The sequence below is a fragment of the Natator depressus genome, chromosome 11 (assembly GCF_965152275.1).
Source record: "Natator depressus isolate rNatDep1 chromosome 11, rNatDep2.hap1, whole genome shotgun sequence".
In the NCBI taxonomy this organism is placed as follows: Eukaryota; Metazoa; Chordata; order Testudines; family Cheloniidae; genus Natator; species Natator depressus.
The window spans coordinates 78889913-78906404 of NC_134244.1; the positions used below are offsets into that span (position 1 = coordinate 78889913).

General features: G+C 44.1%; 1 protein-coding gene across 6 annotated transcripts in view; it reads left to right on the top strand.

Annotated features, from left to right (window-relative positions):
• The first annotated feature begins 389 nt into the window (after positions 1 to 389).
• The window catches only part of TRAF3IP1 (TRAF3 interacting protein 1), a 93146-nt gene continuing 77043 nt past the window's right edge, over positions 390 to 16492 (top strand). For 3 of the 6 annotated variants that reach the window (XM_074968251.1, XM_074968245.1, XM_074968249.1), the window contains exons 1-6: positions 391 to 550; positions 2505 to 2573; positions 3510 to 3671; positions 9197 to 9340; positions 9464 to 9946; positions 14612 to 14689. In XM_074968251.1, the coding sequence (XP_074824352.1) occupies positions 428 to 550; positions 2505 to 2573; positions 3510 to 3671; positions 9197 to 9340; positions 9464 to 9946; positions 14612 to 14689 (1059 nt within the window). In that variant the 5' untranslated portion in view covers positions 391 to 427. Of the gene's footprint in view, positions 551 to 2504; positions 2574 to 3509; positions 3672 to 9196; positions 9341 to 9463; positions 9947 to 14611; positions 14690 to 16492 lie in introns of all 6 variants that reach the window. The other 3 variants (XM_074968247.1, XM_074968248.1, XM_074968250.1) reach the window with 3 other exon arrangements.

A 16492-nucleotide genomic window follows, 5' to 3' on the forward strand; every position in this document is an offset into this window, starting at 1 on the left:
TGTTGCCCCCTGCCCCGTTCCCTTATCGGTGCCCCCCTGCCCCTATGGTCCCGGTGGTGCCCCCTGCCCTTATGGTTCCGGTGGTGCCCCCCTGCCCCTATGGTCCCGGTGGTGCCCCCCTGCCCCTATGGTCCCGGTGGTGCCCCCTGCCCCTGTCGCCCCGGTGGTGCGCCCTGCCCCCCGTTGACTCCACTGGTGGTCGGATCGGGCCCTGTCCCGGCCCCGGCACGGAGGGGCGGGGCTGCTCCAAGAGCGGGGGGAGCCGCTGGGGGCGGGGGCCAGTAGGGCTGTTCCGGCCTGTTGCTAGGGCCGCGATGTGGGTAGTAACAGCGGTCTCGGCCGCTGCGCCTGCGCACTCGAGGGCGGCGCGGTGCATGCCGGGAGGGGTCGGAGCCCTAGCCGGCCCGGCCGGTGCTGAGGGGCCGCCATGAACGGGGCCGTGGTGCGGCGCACGCAGGAGTTGCTGGGGCGGGTGATCCGCAAACCGCCCCTCACCGACCGGCTGCTCAGCAAGCCCCCCTTCCGCTACCTGCACGACGTGATCGGCGAGGTGAGGCGGGGCGGCCCCGGGCTCCGCGTCACCCGGTTGCTAGGCGCCGCGGGGCGGAGACCCCCATGGGCCTGGCTGGGGGCAGCGCCCGAGGGAGCCCCCCCTCCGAGTGCGCGCTGCCCCCCACCCCGTCTCCCCCACCCGCCGCCTCAGCCCCTGCGCAGCGCCGCGGGAGCCCCGGCGGGCCGGGGGCCGGCGCTGCCCCCTCCCCGGCACGGTTCTCCAAGCTGCTGCCTCGAGAGTCTGGCTCCAGGCTGCTGAGGCCAAGGAAGGGGGCGTGTGGCTGGAGCCCAGCCCCTGGGGGCAGCGTCGGCCTGGGGAGAGCCCTGCAACGGAGGGGCTAGGTCAGGGGCTGCGCCGTGCAGGGGGCCTGGCTTTAGTTCCCATACTTCCGCTGGCCTGCAGAGTGGCCATGGGCCAGTCCCCCGGGCCTGGGCTTGACACCTAAACCTTAGGGCAACCTAGCGGCAGGGCTCAGGGCCGTGACCCATTTCACACCTGGGCAACCTAGTTAGGGCGTCCTAACCCCTCCTGTGGACCCAGCATTGTCGCTGTCTACCTGCTGCCCTGGGGAGGGATTTGTTACAGCAAGGAGAAACCCCCTCCGTCCCTGCAGTGCCATGCTTTTGTCTCCCTTTTCTAATGTGTGGAGGCAAGAGTTTTTGCCCATCTTCATCAAACTTATTAACAGCTGCAGATGAAAGATAGTGCGAAAGTCTAAAGTAGTTTTGGTCTTTAGCATTCCAGTTGGCCTTTAATACTACAGGAGATGCTTGTTTGCAGCAAACCTTGTAAGAGCAACCGCTGCTTGTGAGTAAGGCTGCGAGTTTGTCATGGAAGTCACGGATTCTGTGGCTTCTGCAGCAGCCGGTGCGGCTGGCCTGGGGGCTGCCTGAGGGGCTTGGGCAGCCCCTGAGCCAGCCACACCGGCTGCTGCTGGGGCAGTGTCAGGCCCCCTCCCTCCCCAGCAGCAGCAGCAGCAGAAGTTTGGGTGCGAGGGGTTGGGGAGGGTGTGAGGGCTCTGGGTGGCGCTTACCTTGGGAGACTTCCCAGAAGCAGAGACATGTTCCTCCCTCAGCTCCTAGCTCCGCACGCTGCCTCTGCCCACAGGCACTGCCCCAGCAGCTCCAGTTGCCCACATTTCCTAGCCCATGGGAGCTATGGAGCCAGCACTTGGGGCATGGGCAGCATGCGGAGCTAGGAGCTGAGGGAGGGACATGTCACCACTTCTGGGGAGCTGCGAGGAGCTGGGTAGGGAGCCTGCCAGCCCCACCAACCTCCTACCCCCAGCACAAGCTGGGGTCCTGGGCCGTGTGCTCCCCCCCCCCCCCCGCCCCTGTGCCTCCACAGCGCCCCCAGGCTGCCCTTCTGAGCATCCACAACTCCCACTGGAGCAACGTAGCAAAAGGCACAGATATGTTGCTACTAATGAACGTCTACTATATTCTCTTCTGACAGATTTAATAAAAGGAGGTAAGCACTCCTATACTGAAAGATGTTCACAGAGTTTATGCTTTTTTACCTTTCTTGAAAGAAAAATGGATTACTCACTAGAAAATTTGAAATTCTCTGAACTCATAGTCTGTGCATGTCCACAAAGAAATCAACCACCAACAAGTTAGGCAGTAACAGAAACAGAATAAATCAAGATTGTAGTTAAAGCATAGAGCCTTGTGGGTCCATGAACCTTAATTTCCTATTAAAAAAAAGAGTGGGTGCACAAATCTTCCATACTGCAGAGATGTAATAATTGACAAGATTTTGAATGGCTTATTGAAACACATTACATAAGTGATCACTGCAATAGAGAAGATCTTTAAAACTGCCCCCAAAATAATTCAGCATGAAATAGCATCTCTCTAAATGATTCCTCTCTAAAGGAAGCTCATAAAAGTTTTTTTCAGAAGCTTTCCAGTATTTTTTAGTAATTGACTGCGTTTCCTTTGCTTTGAAGGTAATCAGAGTGACTGGTTTTATGAATGGGCTTTACACAGATTTTGAGATGAAATCTGATAATGTTAAGGTGGGTATGAAATTTCCTTATTTCATGTTGGAATTCTTTATAACTTGCCATTAGGTACTGTCACTTATTCATGTATCACTGAATTCTATTTACTATGACAAACCTACACTCTTCTAAAGCTAATATTGTCAAGGATTAGTCTCAAATGCTGCCTTTTTTAAAGTGTTGTGGTGATGTTTGCATTGTGGTAGTGCATAGGTAGTGCCCAGTCACTGATCAGAACTCCACTGTGCCAGGCACTATACAGATACAAAACAAAATTGTTGGAAAGATACTTATCTATACATTTTTAAAAAATTAATCTGTTTAATATGTAGCTCAAGAAAATAGAACTCAATGTCTGCACATCTTATAATGTACATGAGATGAACAATGATTTGCAGTGTTGCTGTAGCTGTTGGTCTCAGGATAAGAGAGACAAAATGGGTGCGGTAGTATCGTCTATTGAACCAACTTCTGTTGGTGGAAGGCACAAGCTTTTGAACTTCCTCAGGTCAGGAGAAGGTAACTAGAGTGTCCCGGTTAAACTGCCCTCTTCATTTTAAGCAATCTCCTACAATATGTGTGAACCTTTTATGCTTAACAATCTGCTCCACTTTGTTAGCTGTGACACTCTGTTTATCTTCTCCAGACCTGAGGAAGAACTCTGTGAAGCTCAAAAGCTTCTCCCTTCCACCAAGTGAAGTTGGAAGTTGAATTTATTACTTCACCCACCTTGTCTCTCTCATAAAAAGTGATTGTAATTTAAAAAAAATTGGAACTTCATATTTTAATTTTGGATTACAATAACTATCCATTATCAAAATGCTTATTTCTAAAATGAAAATGATTTGTAATAATAATGGATAATTTCATATAGGAAAGTTTCTGTAAATATGCTACAAATCAGAGGTTAAATAGACTTTTAATAAAGTATAACATTAATTTTTTTCCCAGGATAAAGATGCCAAAATCAGCTTCCTCCAGAAGGCTATTGATGTTGTCATAATGGTAACAGGGGAGCCATTGTCAGTGAAGCCAGCACGTATTGTAGCTGGACATGAACCTGAAAGAACCAATGAGTTTCTCCAAGCAATTGGAAAATGCTGTCTCAATAAGGTACGATCATACTGTCAGTGGTTCACATGAATGGTTCCCAACCTTTTCAGTCCTGTGGGTGTCTCTTGTTAAACATAACCAATATGTGATTCATAGACTTCAAGACCAGAAGAGACCATCATGGTGACTCGTGAGCCACATGTGGCTCTTTTACAGTTAAAGTGAGGCTCCTGGAGCCATCCACAACCCTCCATTCTTCATCTACCAGACTGTGAGGGGGGGAGCTCAGGGCTTCTGCCCTGTGGTGGAGCTAGGACTTCTGCCAGAGACGACTGGTGCCTGCTGAGAGAGGGGGCACACATTGTAAAGGTTTCCCCCCCCACAACAGCTTGAGTCATACCCCCCAGGCACACCCTCTCTCTTCCGCTCCTTGGAGTGGCTCTCCCTGCAGCTCTCAGCTGCTGACTGCTGCCTCTACCCAAAGCGCAGCTCCCAGCTTGCTGGCTCCAGCAGCTACCGTGTAGGGAGGGGGCCCGGCGGCACCATGTGACCGAGCGGGGCCAGCAACCCCTGGCAAAAATTGTGGGGGGAGGATGTGACCCCATGTGTCTCCCTCCCACATTGCCTCTGGCTTCTGCCCAGTGGGTTGGTCTCAGGGCTTCAGCCCCGCGGGAAGCGCCTGCCAGGGCTTCAGCCCCATGGGGTACACATGCCATGGCTCGGGGCTTCAGCAGGAGTGGGACAAGCACCTTCCACGGGGCTGAACCTCCAAGACCCCTCTCTCTGCAGGGCTGAACCCCTGAGCTTGGGCAGGTGCCTCCTGCAGGGCTGAAGCCCTGAGACCCCCTTCCTTGCAGGGCTGAAGCCCCAGCAGGTGCATCCCATGGGGCTGAAGCCCTGAGCCCCAGCAGGCACTCCCCAGCTCTCGAACTTCTGAAGATTGTCGTATGTGGGTTGGAAGTTCAGTAAGTTTGGCCACCCTGATTTAGTCTGACCTCCTGCACAGCACAGGCCATGGAACCTCACCTACCCACTTCTGTAAAAGACACTTAACTTCTGGCTGAGTTACTAACATCCTCAAATCATGGTTTAAAGACTTAAAAATACAGAGAATCCACCAGTTCAAACCAGCCAGTGACCTATGCTGCAGAGGAAGGCCAAAAAAAACCCGGGTCTCTGCCAATCAGCCCTGGGAAAAAATTCATTTCCAACCCCAAATATGGCGATCAGTTAGTGACACTGAGCATGTTGGCGAGACCCACCAACCAGACTCCTGGAAAGAATTATCTGTAGTAACTCAGAGCCCTTCCTATCTAGTGTTCCATCTATGGCTGTAGGATATAAATGCTAATAGCAGTCGTGGACGGGCCAGATGCCGTTGTAGGCAATCTCATCATACCATCTCCTCCATAAACTTACCAAGCTCGGTCTTGAAACAAATTGTTTTTTTGCCCTCCACCATTTCCCTTGGAACACTGTTCCAAAACTTCACTCCTGTGATGACTAGAAATCTTCGTATAATTTCAAGCCTAAACTTGTTGGTGGCCAGTTTATATCCATTTGTTCTTATCTCAACATTGTCCCTTAACTTAAATAACTCCTCTCCCTCCCTGGGACTTAACTCTCTGATGTATTTATAGAGAGCAATCATATCTCCCCTCAGCCTTCATTTGGTTAGGGTAAACCAGTTCAAGGTCCTTAAGTCTCCTCTCATAAGGTAGGTTTTCCATTCCTCGGATCATCCTAGTAGCCCTTCTCTGCACCTGGTCCAGTTTGAATTCATCATTCTTAAACATGGGAGACCAGAATTGCACACTGTATTCCAAAAGAGGTCTCACCAATGCCTTGTGTAATGCCAGTGACACTTCTCTATCTCTACTGGAAATACCCCGCCAAGTGCATCCTAGGATTGCATTAGCCTTTTTCACAGCTGCATCATATTGGCGGCTCATAGTTATCCTGTGATTGACTAATATACCTCCGTCTTTCTCCTCTTCTGTTGCTTCCAACTGATAAATCCCCAGCTTATAGCAAAAATTCTGGTTATTAGTCCCTAAGTGCATGACCTTTCACTTTGCACGATTAAATTTCATCCCATTTCTATTACTCCAGTTTTCAAGGTCCTCCAGATCTTCTTGTCTGATATTCCAGTCCTCCTTTTTATTGGCAATACCTCCCAACTTTGTGTCATCTGCAAATTTTATTAGCACACTCCTACTTGTTGTGCCAAGGTCATTAATAAACATGTTAAATAAGATTGGTCCCAAGGCTGATCCCTGAGGAACTTTACTAGTAACTTCCCTCCAGTCTGATAGTTCATCTTTCAGGATGACGGGTTATGGTCTCCTATTAACCAGTTTGATTCCTGTATTAATCCCCATCTTCTCTAATTTAACTAATTTCTCAAGTGGAACTGTATCAATACCTTACTGAAATTCAAGTAGATTAGATCTACTGCATTTCCTTTGTCTAGAGAGTCAGTTACCTTCCCAAAGAAAGAGATCAGATTGGTCTGGCATGTTCAACCCTTTGTAAAACCATGTTGTATTTTATCCCAATTACCACTTACCTGTATGCCCTTAACTGCTTTCTCTTTCAAAATTTGTTCTAAGATCTTGCCTACAATTGAGGTCAAACAAATAGTTTGTAGTTTCCTGGATTGCCTTTTCTCCTTTCTTAAATATCGGTACTATTTGAGCAATTCTTCAGTCATAGCGTACGACCCCCGAGTTCACGGATTCATTAAAAATCCTTGCTATTGGGCTTGCAATTTCATGTGCCAGTTCCTTTAAAAATCTTGGGTGGAGATTATCCAGGCCCCCTGGATTTGGTCCCGTTAAAGTGTTTGAATTTAACTTCTATCTCTGATATTGTGATTTCTACTTGCACATCTTCATTTCCGTTACTGATCCTGCCACTATCCCCAAGCTCCTCATTGGTCTTATCAAAAACTGAGGCAACATATTCATTTATGTGTTAGGCCATTCCTAGAATGGCTGTAATCTCCACCCCATCCTCAGTGTTAAGCAGTCACACTTCTTCTTTCCTTGTTTTCTTTTTCTTTACATAGCTAAAGAACCTTTTACTATTGATTTTAATTTCCCTTGCAAGTTCCAACTCTGCTTGGCTTCTGGCAATTCTTACTTTTTCCCTACGCTTTCTGACTTCCAAGAGGTATCTTTCCTTGTGGATTCATCCCTTCTATTCCGCATAGGCAGGCTATCTGCTTTCTCTTAATAACCGGTTTGAGGTGTTTTTCCATCCAGTTCGGTCTGCAACCCTTCCTATGATTCCCCCCCTCCCCCTCTCCCTTTGCTCTGGAGGTGGGCTCCAGATAGTTCCTGCAACTTTGAGTTAAAGTGATTCCAAGCCTCTTCTATATTCAGATCCTTGGGTTAGTCAGTGTAGTCCTCTTCTGTAACTAAGTCCCTTAATTTTTTTTTTTTTAAATTTGCCCTTTTGAAATCAAGGACCCCAGTTGTTTCATCCTTCCATTTAGTTTAAACTGATTCATGGATATGACAAACTATATGGAAACTCATCCACTATTTGTATTTACTCAATATATGAATTGTATTGTTGTGTTAACTGCAGCATAACATAACTAAAAGTACAGATGGCCTGATCCATAACTGATGTAAAAGCAGTGTAACTCCATGGAAATCAGTGGAGCTTTTTACATAAATTGAGGATCTGGCCCATGAACTTTGGCTGTATCATCACCATATTAGGTGAACATGGAATACTCTTCGGTTTAATTACAACAGAATCCACAAGCATTGTCTCAGTAGGAATTTCCAGATTTTCAGTGCACTTGAATATTCCTAAATGAGTTGATGAGCATATCTTTAGGCACTTACTTTTCAAAATCTTTCAACCTTTTAAAATCACAGATGGAGGTGCTTACTATAGAGAAGCTACTCTTTCCTCCGAGTGTACAAAAAAGCAGCAATGGAGACATTAGATCTCTTGTCTTAGTACCCTTGGAAACTCATGGGTTTTAAAACAGCTGTTGCCTTTAATATAGCTTGTTGTATTCCTGTTTTTTGCTTATAGTCACTGTGGAGCTTTTCAAATAAGACTAATCTTCTCGAGCTCTTTATCCACTGATGCCCTCCTTGATTATAGCCTCAGTCTGATCATTGATCTGAACAAGAACAGATGGACAGGCTCTAGTCTCCTGCAGAGTCCTTCCCTTTCATAAAAGAAAATACTATATTAATGGTCCAAAACACTTGGGGTAATGATAGTGAAGTTTTTAAGGACATTATTATAAAATACTGTAGTGTTTAAGGATTGTACATGAGGATCATTCAAATTGATTTTTTGGTAATCCAGTAGTTTTTGAAGTTCATATTGCATGCGAGCCGTTCCCATAGCTTTTCAGTAAATCAATTGTGTTAGATTCTTTCTTGTTTGAAATTAGGGAGGGAGAATCTAGGAAACAGGCTTTGGATTGCTTAGATAATGTTCTTGACCCCGAATTTCCTTGGGAATTTTTGACAAGATCCAGTATCCTGAAAGTAGTCTCAGTTGACTGGGTATGGGGTTGAGATAATTATCCTATTTATTTTTATGATTGTGAAAATATCAGACTTGGTCTGTTGTGTGCAAAGGATCCTCTGGTCTCAGGACTGTTTAAATTAAGACTTTTCATGCCAATCTGATGCTCTTTACTGTTTCTGTAAATGAGGCAAATGTCACTAATGATGTTCAGATGCTAGTGACTGAATGTGAAAACCCACAAAAAGTCATCCTTCTCCAATTGTATACCAACAGAGAATCAGAATAGCTCAGGTGCCTGACTTCTCTCTACTGAGTTATCATGAGGGGCAAAATCAGTTCCAGTGATTTTAACTATCCAGTTCTCTTTCAGGAAGAGCAAGGTTGAGTAGAAAAATTCCTAAGGGTATGGTAACCTCAGTATATATATACTCAGGTCTTGGTATAATAGAATTCATGGTCACTGTTGTGCAGAAACTGAGACCTGACTTTAGCTGCCACCCAATTGGACTGGTAAAAATTATTTGCTTAGTAGTTTTTCAAAGCTGGATCAAATTGAACTGGACACTTGAGGGCTTCTTTTAACATGGTCGCTAAATTCTGTTGGAAGTGCTCCTCAGCATCGGGTTCCTAGCATTTTGTAAAAAATGCATCTTTAAAATGAAACAGTTTGTTGGTTAAAATGGAGCCACATCAGAGTATATCTAAATGCGGCATTGTAGGGTTTGGAATATTTAGTGTAGCAGTCGTAATATGGTAGATACTTTCAAAATAATCCATGTTACTATTACAGAGAAAAGGTAAAAGACGAAGTACTGAGAATCATTAGCATTGGAAACATGTAATAGTAATAGAAAAAAATCACAACATATATGGATAGCTTTGGTGGATAGAGTCAAATTAAAAAAGAGGCACAAGAAAGCAGTTGACTTAAATCGGTGAATTGTCTTTGAATGAGAGGAGTAGCATAAAATATACCTTATTTCATAAAAATCATCCTGGGAACTACAGAATTAGAAATGCAGATTGCATTTAATAAAGTAACACAAGCTAATTTTCATTGGATTTAATCTTCTCTGCAGTTGTCCAGTGATGATGCTGTGAAGAGGGTGCTTGCTGGGGAGAAAGTGGATATCAAAGGAAAGCCTCCATCTACTTCTAAATCTCAAGATAAAGAAAACAGAGAATCCAGGGCAGAAGAACAAAAAAGCCATAAGGATAAAGAGGTGGGCTTTGCTGCATTTCTGGGGGGAAATGGGCTACAACTAGAAATATTTTGGGGTGAAAGATACTGTGTAATGGAACTGGCTTGTGCTGTAGTTTAATATTACCATCTACTCTATTTTTAGGGCAGAGGAGACAATGAAATAAAAGATAGAAGTACAAGCCGAGACAGAAAACCTAGAGAAGAGTTGAAAGAAGAAGAGAAGAAGCAAAGAGAAAAGGAAAGAGACAAGCATAAAGATAATGAGGACAGGCACAAAGACCTTGAAGGGGGCAATTTTAGAGAAGGTGAAAAACATGAAAGAGAGAAAAGCAAGAACAGAACATCCAAACGAGGAAGAGAAACAGAAAAAAGCAGAGAAAAAGACACAGGAGATCTGGAACGAGAAAAAGATCTGGAACGTGATAAAGGACGGGAGAAGGAAAGAAAAAATGAAGGAGGAAAAGAAAAGGAAAAATTGAAAGAAAGGGACAAAGAGAAGGGCAGGGACAAAGACCGTGAGAAAGACAGAGATAGGGGAAAAGACAGAGAGAGAGACAGACGAAGGGATCGAGGCAAAGTCGGGGAACGCTCGAAAGAACAAGGAACGGTTAAAGCAGAAAAAAAGGTAAAACAAACACTTTTTGGAAAAAAAGGTCCCTTACTAACATGTGCGCTGAGCCCTGTGGTATTAATGTTGAGTGTGTGTCTTTATATCATGTTTGCACATATCTTCATCTGGCATTTTTGGTTGTCTGTGGTTAATTTAATGATTCTTAAGTGCCTTTGTTTTCACTAAGCAAAAACCTACTTGCTTCATTAAAAGTAATGGAGACTCTTTCCTACCATCAAAATCCCTTTCCCTTCTTTTTTTGTAGCACTTAACATGGACTGCGATTGTATGAACACATATACACTCTATACCTTCAGCTGAATACTGCTTTGCAGAGGCAGCTCCAGGGGCTGTAGTGTGCTCCATGATCCTGTTTGTTGATGCTGTGTCCTATGTACTAGCCTTTTCACAGCTTTTGTAAATGGCATCCAGCAAAGAGAATCTTGGAGCATATCAAAACCTTGAAGGTAGTGGAACCCCTTGCATCTCATTTGAAGCATTGTGTGCTCTAGCTAAGAGGATCTTGGGCATCTGAGTCCTGGAAGTGACCATATAACCAGCATCCTCCCTACAAATGACAGCTGTTGAAAATATTCTTGTGGTATAGTGGAGTCCTTGTAGACAGTAGCAGCAGAGTCTCAGTAAAGAAACAGTCCTGCAACAGTTCAGATATGCAGAAGGAGAGGACTACTTTCCCTTTTATGTAAAATGATTGCTGAGGGGGAAGGGCTCTCATTATTAAACCGCAAAACACAAACCAATAGCTGCTGCCTCTGATTTATAACATAATTTTTCTCTGGGAAGCTATTGCCCATTCTGGATTGTCTACTTCTAGTCTTCAGTCAAGAAATCTTTCAGCTCCTACTACTGTATCAGGGACAAGAATGTACTCCAGGTTGCTTCTATGCAGGTGACTGTCTTTACAGGCCTGACTCTCTTGAACTGAGGAACTCTTCTCACCAATAAATCAGTCCATGTAATTGCTAGTGGTAGATATCCTGATGTCTTCTGTGAAAAAACAAAATTTATGAAGAGTGGAGTAATGGTGTAATAATTTTAAATCTCCAATTACATACCAACACCCTCTTTGAGTGCCATTATTGGAAATGTTCCCTCTGAAGTTTTTAAGTTTCTCCAGGAGGAATAAGACATAGCAGTAATGCTCAAACTTTTTACTGATGTGACCCATCAGCTGAATTTTGTCTTTTGCCACCCACCATTACATATATGCACCTCCCATCCCAGCACTGCAACCCTGATCCCGGCCAGGTATGGAGGGATGCCCTGGAGGAGGTGGGGGATAGATAATGAGCCTACCCTGCACTCAGCCTGCAGAGGTGGCTCCTATCTCATGGGGCTGGCTCCATCATCCAATGGTTACACCACGTGTCAGGTTGCAGTGCTTGGAGGGGGGAGAAGTGTACATTTGCCTAGGGCCCTGTGACCCATCTACAACCTTCCCATGACCCACTTATGGGTAGAGACCCCTTGTTTGAGAAGCACTGACATATGGGCCTGTTAGCACTTAAATCACCTAGTGGTAAAATCAACTGAATACTACTAGGTGCTAGAAAGCCTTGTTAACATCAGGCCTTTGTGGAAATCCCACCTCCCTCCGTGATACCTTAATTTGAGCCATTAGGTTCTGTATTGTACTTCCTGATAATCAAATTGGCATTGCTTTTCTGAATGGCAGTAGGGCAGTTAGTGTAGAAGTTTGGCCTCTTTGGCCTGCCTGTCTTGTGACTGGCTGTCTTCAGACTTGTTCGCTTGGTTCCAGCTTTGTTCTTGCTGGGAGGGCTGAAAGGAAGTCCACCAGCATCAAGCCATTTCCCTCCTGCGGGGATATTATGTCCATCAGGATGTAAGGAACCAAAGGACATGAAAAAAATAAATTATTTAATTGCCTATATACCAGTGAATATAAATACAGGAATTGTGGAAAATTTATATGGGGTGCCACGGGATACAAGGAGAAATCTATGGTCAGGAGAGTTAAGGACAATAAGGAGTTTTTTTTTAAGTATATTAGGAACAAAAAGAATCCTAACAATAGTATCGATCCATTACTAGATTCCAATCAACATGGGTTTATGGAAAACAGATCCTGTCAAGCTAACCTGATCTTTTTGATCAGATTACAAGTTTGGTTGATGAAAAGTAATAGTGTTGATGTAACAGACTTCTGTAAGTCATCTGACTTGTAACGCATGACATTTTGATTTAGAAACTAGAACGACATGAAGTCAATATGGTACACATTAAATTGCTTAAAAGCTGACTGATAGGTCTCAAAATGGGGAATCATCATCCAATATATGCGTTTTTAATGGTGTCCCAGGGGAATTGGTTCTCAGCGCTATGATATTTTATATCTGTATTAAATCATCATTGATAAAGTTTGCAGATGACACAAAAATTGAGGAGTGGTAAATAATCGTGAGGACAGGTCACTGATACAGATTGATCTGGATCACTTGGAAATCTGGGTGCAAACAAACAGTATGGCATTTTAATATGGCTAAATGTGAATGTATACATCTAGGAACAAAGAATGCAGGCCATGCTAACAAGATGAGGGACTCTATTCTGGGAAGCAGTGACTCTGAAAAAGATTTTGGGATGGTGGTTGATGATGAGCTTCCAGTCTGATGCTGTGGACAAAGAGCTAGTGCAATCCTTGGATGCATAAACAGAGGAATCTCGATTAGGGGTAGAAAGGTTATTTTACTGCTATATTGGCAGTGGTGCAGCTGCTACTGGAATACTGTGTCCAGTTCTGATGTCCACAGTTCAAGAAGGGTGTTGATAAATGTAAGAAGGTTCAGAGAAGGGCCACAAGAACGATTAAAAGTAGGGCTGTCGATTAATCGCAGCTAACTCACGCGATTTAACTCAAATTAATAGTGATTAAAAAAATTAATTGCAATTAATCGCAGTTTTAATCACACTGTTAAACAATAGAATACCAATTGAAATTTATTAAATATTTTGGATGTTTTTCTATGTTTGGATGTATTTTCATATATATTGTATTCTGTGTTGTAATTGAAATCAGTGTATATTATTTTTGATTCTAAATATTTGCACTGTAAAAATTATAAATAAGAAATAGTATTTTTCAGTTCACCTCATACAAGTAATGTGGTGTGCAGTCTTTGTCATGAAAGTGCAACTTACAAATGTAGAAATTTTTGTTACATAACTGCACTTGTAAACAAAACAATGTAAAACTTCAGAGCCTACAAGTCTACTCAGTCCAAACTGGGCATTATGATGAAAAGCTTGTTTTCAGGATCAATAAAAATCAATGATTTAAAAAAAAAAAAATTAAATTTAAATTAAATACAGGTTTATATTCTTAAAACTATGGCTGTCTATTAATCACAGTTAACTCACATGATTAACTCAAAAAAATTGCGATTAATCGCACTGTTAAACAATAGATTACCAATTGAAAAGGACCTAGGCGTTACAGAAAAGGGAAAAGGACTTAGGCGTTACAGTGGACGAGAAGCTGGGTATGAGTCAGCAGTGTGCCCTTGTTGCCAAGAAGGCCAATGGCATTTTGGGATGTATAAGTAGGGGCATAGCGAGCAGATCGAGGGACGTGATCGTTTCCCTCTATTCGACATTGGTGAGGCCTCATCTGGAGTACTGTGTCCAGTTTTGGGCCCCACACTACAAGAAGGATGTGGATAAATTGGAGAGAGTCCAGTGAAGGGCAACAAAAATGATTAGGGGTCTGGAACACATGACTTATGAGGAGAGGCTGAGGGAACTGGGATTCTTTAGTCTTCAGAAGAGAAGAATGAGGGGGGATTTGATAGCTGCTTTCAACTACCTGAGAGGTGGTTCCAAAGAGGATGGTTCTAGACTATTCTCAGTGGTAGAAGAGGACAGGACAAGGAGTAATGGTCTCAAGTTGCAGTGGGGGAGGTTTAGGTTGGATATTAGGAAAAACTTTTTCACTAGGAGGGTGGTGAAACACTGGAATGCGTTACCTAGGGAGGTGGTGGAATCTTCTTCCTTAGAAGTTTTTAAGGTCAGGCTTGACAAAGCCCTGGCTGGGATGATTGGATTGGGGATTGGTCCTGCTTTGAGCAGGGGGTTGGACTAGATGACCTCCTGAGGTCCCTTCCAACCCTGATATTCTATGATTCCTGCTAACTTTCTCTAAATCTTTCCTAGCTTCTGTTTCTCTTCTGCTGCTTTCCATTTGCCAATAGTGACTCCAGATTAGGGGACATCTGGAGTGTGGGGACAGGTTAATTTTTGTGTGAGAAGATAATTTACAGGTACATGTCCTCCCAATCTGGAGGATTCTTTTCCCTCTGGGATTGCTCAGAAAAGGTGACATTTTAAAAGTTTTATTTGTTTATCAGTGGATGCATACTTGGGGGTGTGGTGCCATCTGGGTTTTTATACAGGCACTGCACTACACCAAAACCTCTATCAGAGAACTCCCTTTGTCCTAAGGGTGACCCTTACACCAGTAATTGCTTGGGGATATCCGTTAAAAGAAGACAGATAAGAGGAAACTTGCCTCATTATTACACTCAGCATTACTGTACATTGATTTTATCATCAAGTTTTTTCCTTTAGGTGGCTTAATGTAGGTCATTCGTTTATATTAAGTATCTCAGTGGTTGTGTATATATAGCAGCTGTCTCTCTCCAGTCCACAGGAGCTGCGGATACTTTAACTAAGAAAACAGAGAGATCTTCTAAAGACACCAAGACTGAGCCAGATAAAGAGGTAAGTATTGCAAAGCGATACAAAAGCTCTATCAAGCTGGCTATTTAAAGTGTCACATTTTAGAATATATTGACTCATATTGAGCTCTGGGCGTCTGCAGTGGAACTGGAACAATTTTCATAGTGTGGGGGCTGAGAGCCATTGAACAAAAGTGTAAACTCTGTATATAATGGAAACCACTTTAAGCCAGGGGGCCCTAGTGCCAGCACCTATGGGAGTCTGTCGTCTGAGGATTGCTGTGATTTTTTTAAAAAAATTTGGTTTAGGTTAATATAAAGTTGCAGGATGCTAAAGCAGGTATATTAAGGCAGTGTTTTTCAAACCATGGGTCGCCACCCGGTACTGGGTCACCTTGCTCTGGTCAGCAGCGCCGACCGGGTCGTTAAAAGTCCCATCGGCGGTGCTACCCAGCTAAGGCAGGCTAGGGCCTACAAAGGAACTGCAGAGAAGTTTAACTGTCCATGAAGAGACTGTCTGGTTGTGGTCACTGCATGATATCTCTATAACTCTTTCTATGGACAGTTTCATCCTGAATGATCATACATCAGTGACTCACAATGTGTATGACGTTAGTGACTGTTTTTATAACAACAACAGTCCTCCAGGGCAGATTGAATTTTCCTCCAGGGCAGATTGGAAGAGGCCGGGGAGGTTTTTCGCCTTCCTCTGTAGCATGGGGCACGGGTCACTTGCTGGAGGATTCTCTGCTCCTTGAAGTCTTTAAACCACAATTTGAGAACCTCAATAGCTCAGACATAGGTGAGAGGTTTTCGCAGGAGTGGGTGGGTTAGATTCTGTGCCCTGCGTCGTGCAGGAGGTCAGACTAGATGATCATAATGGTCCCTTCTGACCTTAATATCTATTAATCTATTCCGACACTGCGCTGCGCCCCAGCCTACGCCACCACACCCCTGGCTCATCGTCCCAATCTCTTTGCCTAGCCAATCCCCGTTTTCTCTCCCCACGCTCCAGATCTGTTTCCACTCCTGGCTCCCAGTCATTATCTCTCTCCCCTCCCACCGTTAGTCCGAGTTTTACCAGGCTTCTTGTACCAATCTGCTCCTTTCCCTTTATGTGGTCTGGCTCCTGTCCCCTTTGCATTCAAGTCAGACACCTTCCTGTTCCTTTCTGACTGGGCAGCAGCAGAGGGGATATTGAAAGTGCAGGAGAGACAGGCTCCCTGCTCTCCGTTCTGATGCCTGCAGTGTTTCAAACTGAATGGTTTGAATACTACATTTAAGAAAGCTTTGTTCATTTTAGAAGTCTATCTTAACACATTTAATGTATAGTAAAGCTGTCACTTAGGCCTCAATTTGTTAACCATGCTTGTTTGAGATTAGAGTTCTACACTAGATTTTGTGTGTGCTTCTCTCTTTTCAGAATTTTAATATTCCTCTTGCTATTTATCCCCAGAAGTCTGAGTACTGGGCAAATTCCTTCAAATTCTTGCGTATTCTTTATTAGTGAAAATCTGTTCTGTCGCCAGCAAGTGGTGATGTCCTGGAATCCATAATACATTTTCTGAAATGAAAATAAATATAGTATGAGCAGAAACAAACAGGAAGCATTTGGATAATATCTGGCAGGCAATCTTCAGTGTCTGTTGGAAGATGCATGCCTGCTGGTTATTGCTTATCACCTTGCTTGTGATCAAAGAAAGTAAAATTGTGTTTTGTATGTTTTTGGTCCAGATTAAGTGAGTAGTTTTGTTCTCAAGTGGGCATTTCCATAGCATGACTGACTTTTTAGATCATAACGACAACTTGGAGACTTGTGACAAAAGCGGGGGACTCAGGCCTTAGG